Consider the following 761-nt stretch of genomic DNA (forward strand, 5'->3'; position numbering starts at 1 on the left):
GTTTTGCAAAACAAATACTCATTGGCCCTCCTCGTTCTGCAAAACAAATACTCATTGGCCCTCCTTGTTCTGCAAAACAAATACTCATTGGCCCTCCTGGTTCTGCAAAACAAATACTCATTGGCCCTCCTCGTTCTGCAAAACAAAAACTCATTGGCCGTCCTTGTTCTGCAAAACAAAAACTCATTGGCCCTCCTTGTTCTGCAAAACAAAAACTCATTGGCCCTCCTTGTTCTGCAAAACAAATACTCATTGGCCCTCCTTGTTCTGCAAAACAAATACTCATTGGCCCTCCTTGTTCTGCAAAACAAATACTCATTGGCCCTCCTTGTTCTGCAAAACAAATACTCATTGGCCCTCCTTGTTCTGCAAAACAAAAACTCATTGGCCCTCCTTGTTCTGCAAAACAAAAACTCATTGGCCCTCCTTGTTCTGCAAAACAAATACTCATTGGCCCTCCTTGTTCTGCAAAACAAAAACTCATTGGCCCTCCTTGTTCTGCAAAACAAAAACTCATTGGCCCTCCTTGTTCTGCAAAACAAATACTCATTGGCCCTTATCGTTTTGCAAAACAAATACTCATTGGCCCTTATCGATCTGATGATGTAGTGAGGTTTAGGGACGTTGAGTCTTGGCAGTATGTGTTATTCTGATCAAGAACAAGATTCGTTGATTCCCTTATTGCCCCTTCCCATATTAAAAGGGGGTGGGGAAGGGGCAATATTTGAAGATACTAACTAGATAAGGTCTGTTTGTTTAAT

At 41.8% G+C, this 761-nt stretch overlaps 1 protein-coding gene across 1 annotated transcript; it reads left to right on the forward strand.

The window, feature by feature from the left end:
• Positions 1-27: 27 nt before the first annotated feature.
• LOTGIDRAFT_145982 (hypothetical protein) lies at positions 28-609 on the forward strand (the record flags this gene model as incomplete). The annotated part of the gene is made up of 1 exon (XM_009063575.1): positions 28-609. A coding segment is annotated over one exon (582 nt), but the record flags the coding sequence as incomplete, so codon positions are not given.
• Positions 610-761: the final 152 nt, after the last annotated feature.

This window comes from Lottia gigantea, assembly GCF_000327385.1.
Source record: "Lottia gigantea unplaced genomic scaffold LOTGIsca_582, whole genome shotgun sequence".
Taxonomy (NCBI): Eukaryota; Metazoa; Mollusca; class Gastropoda; family Lottiidae; genus Lottia; species Lottia gigantea.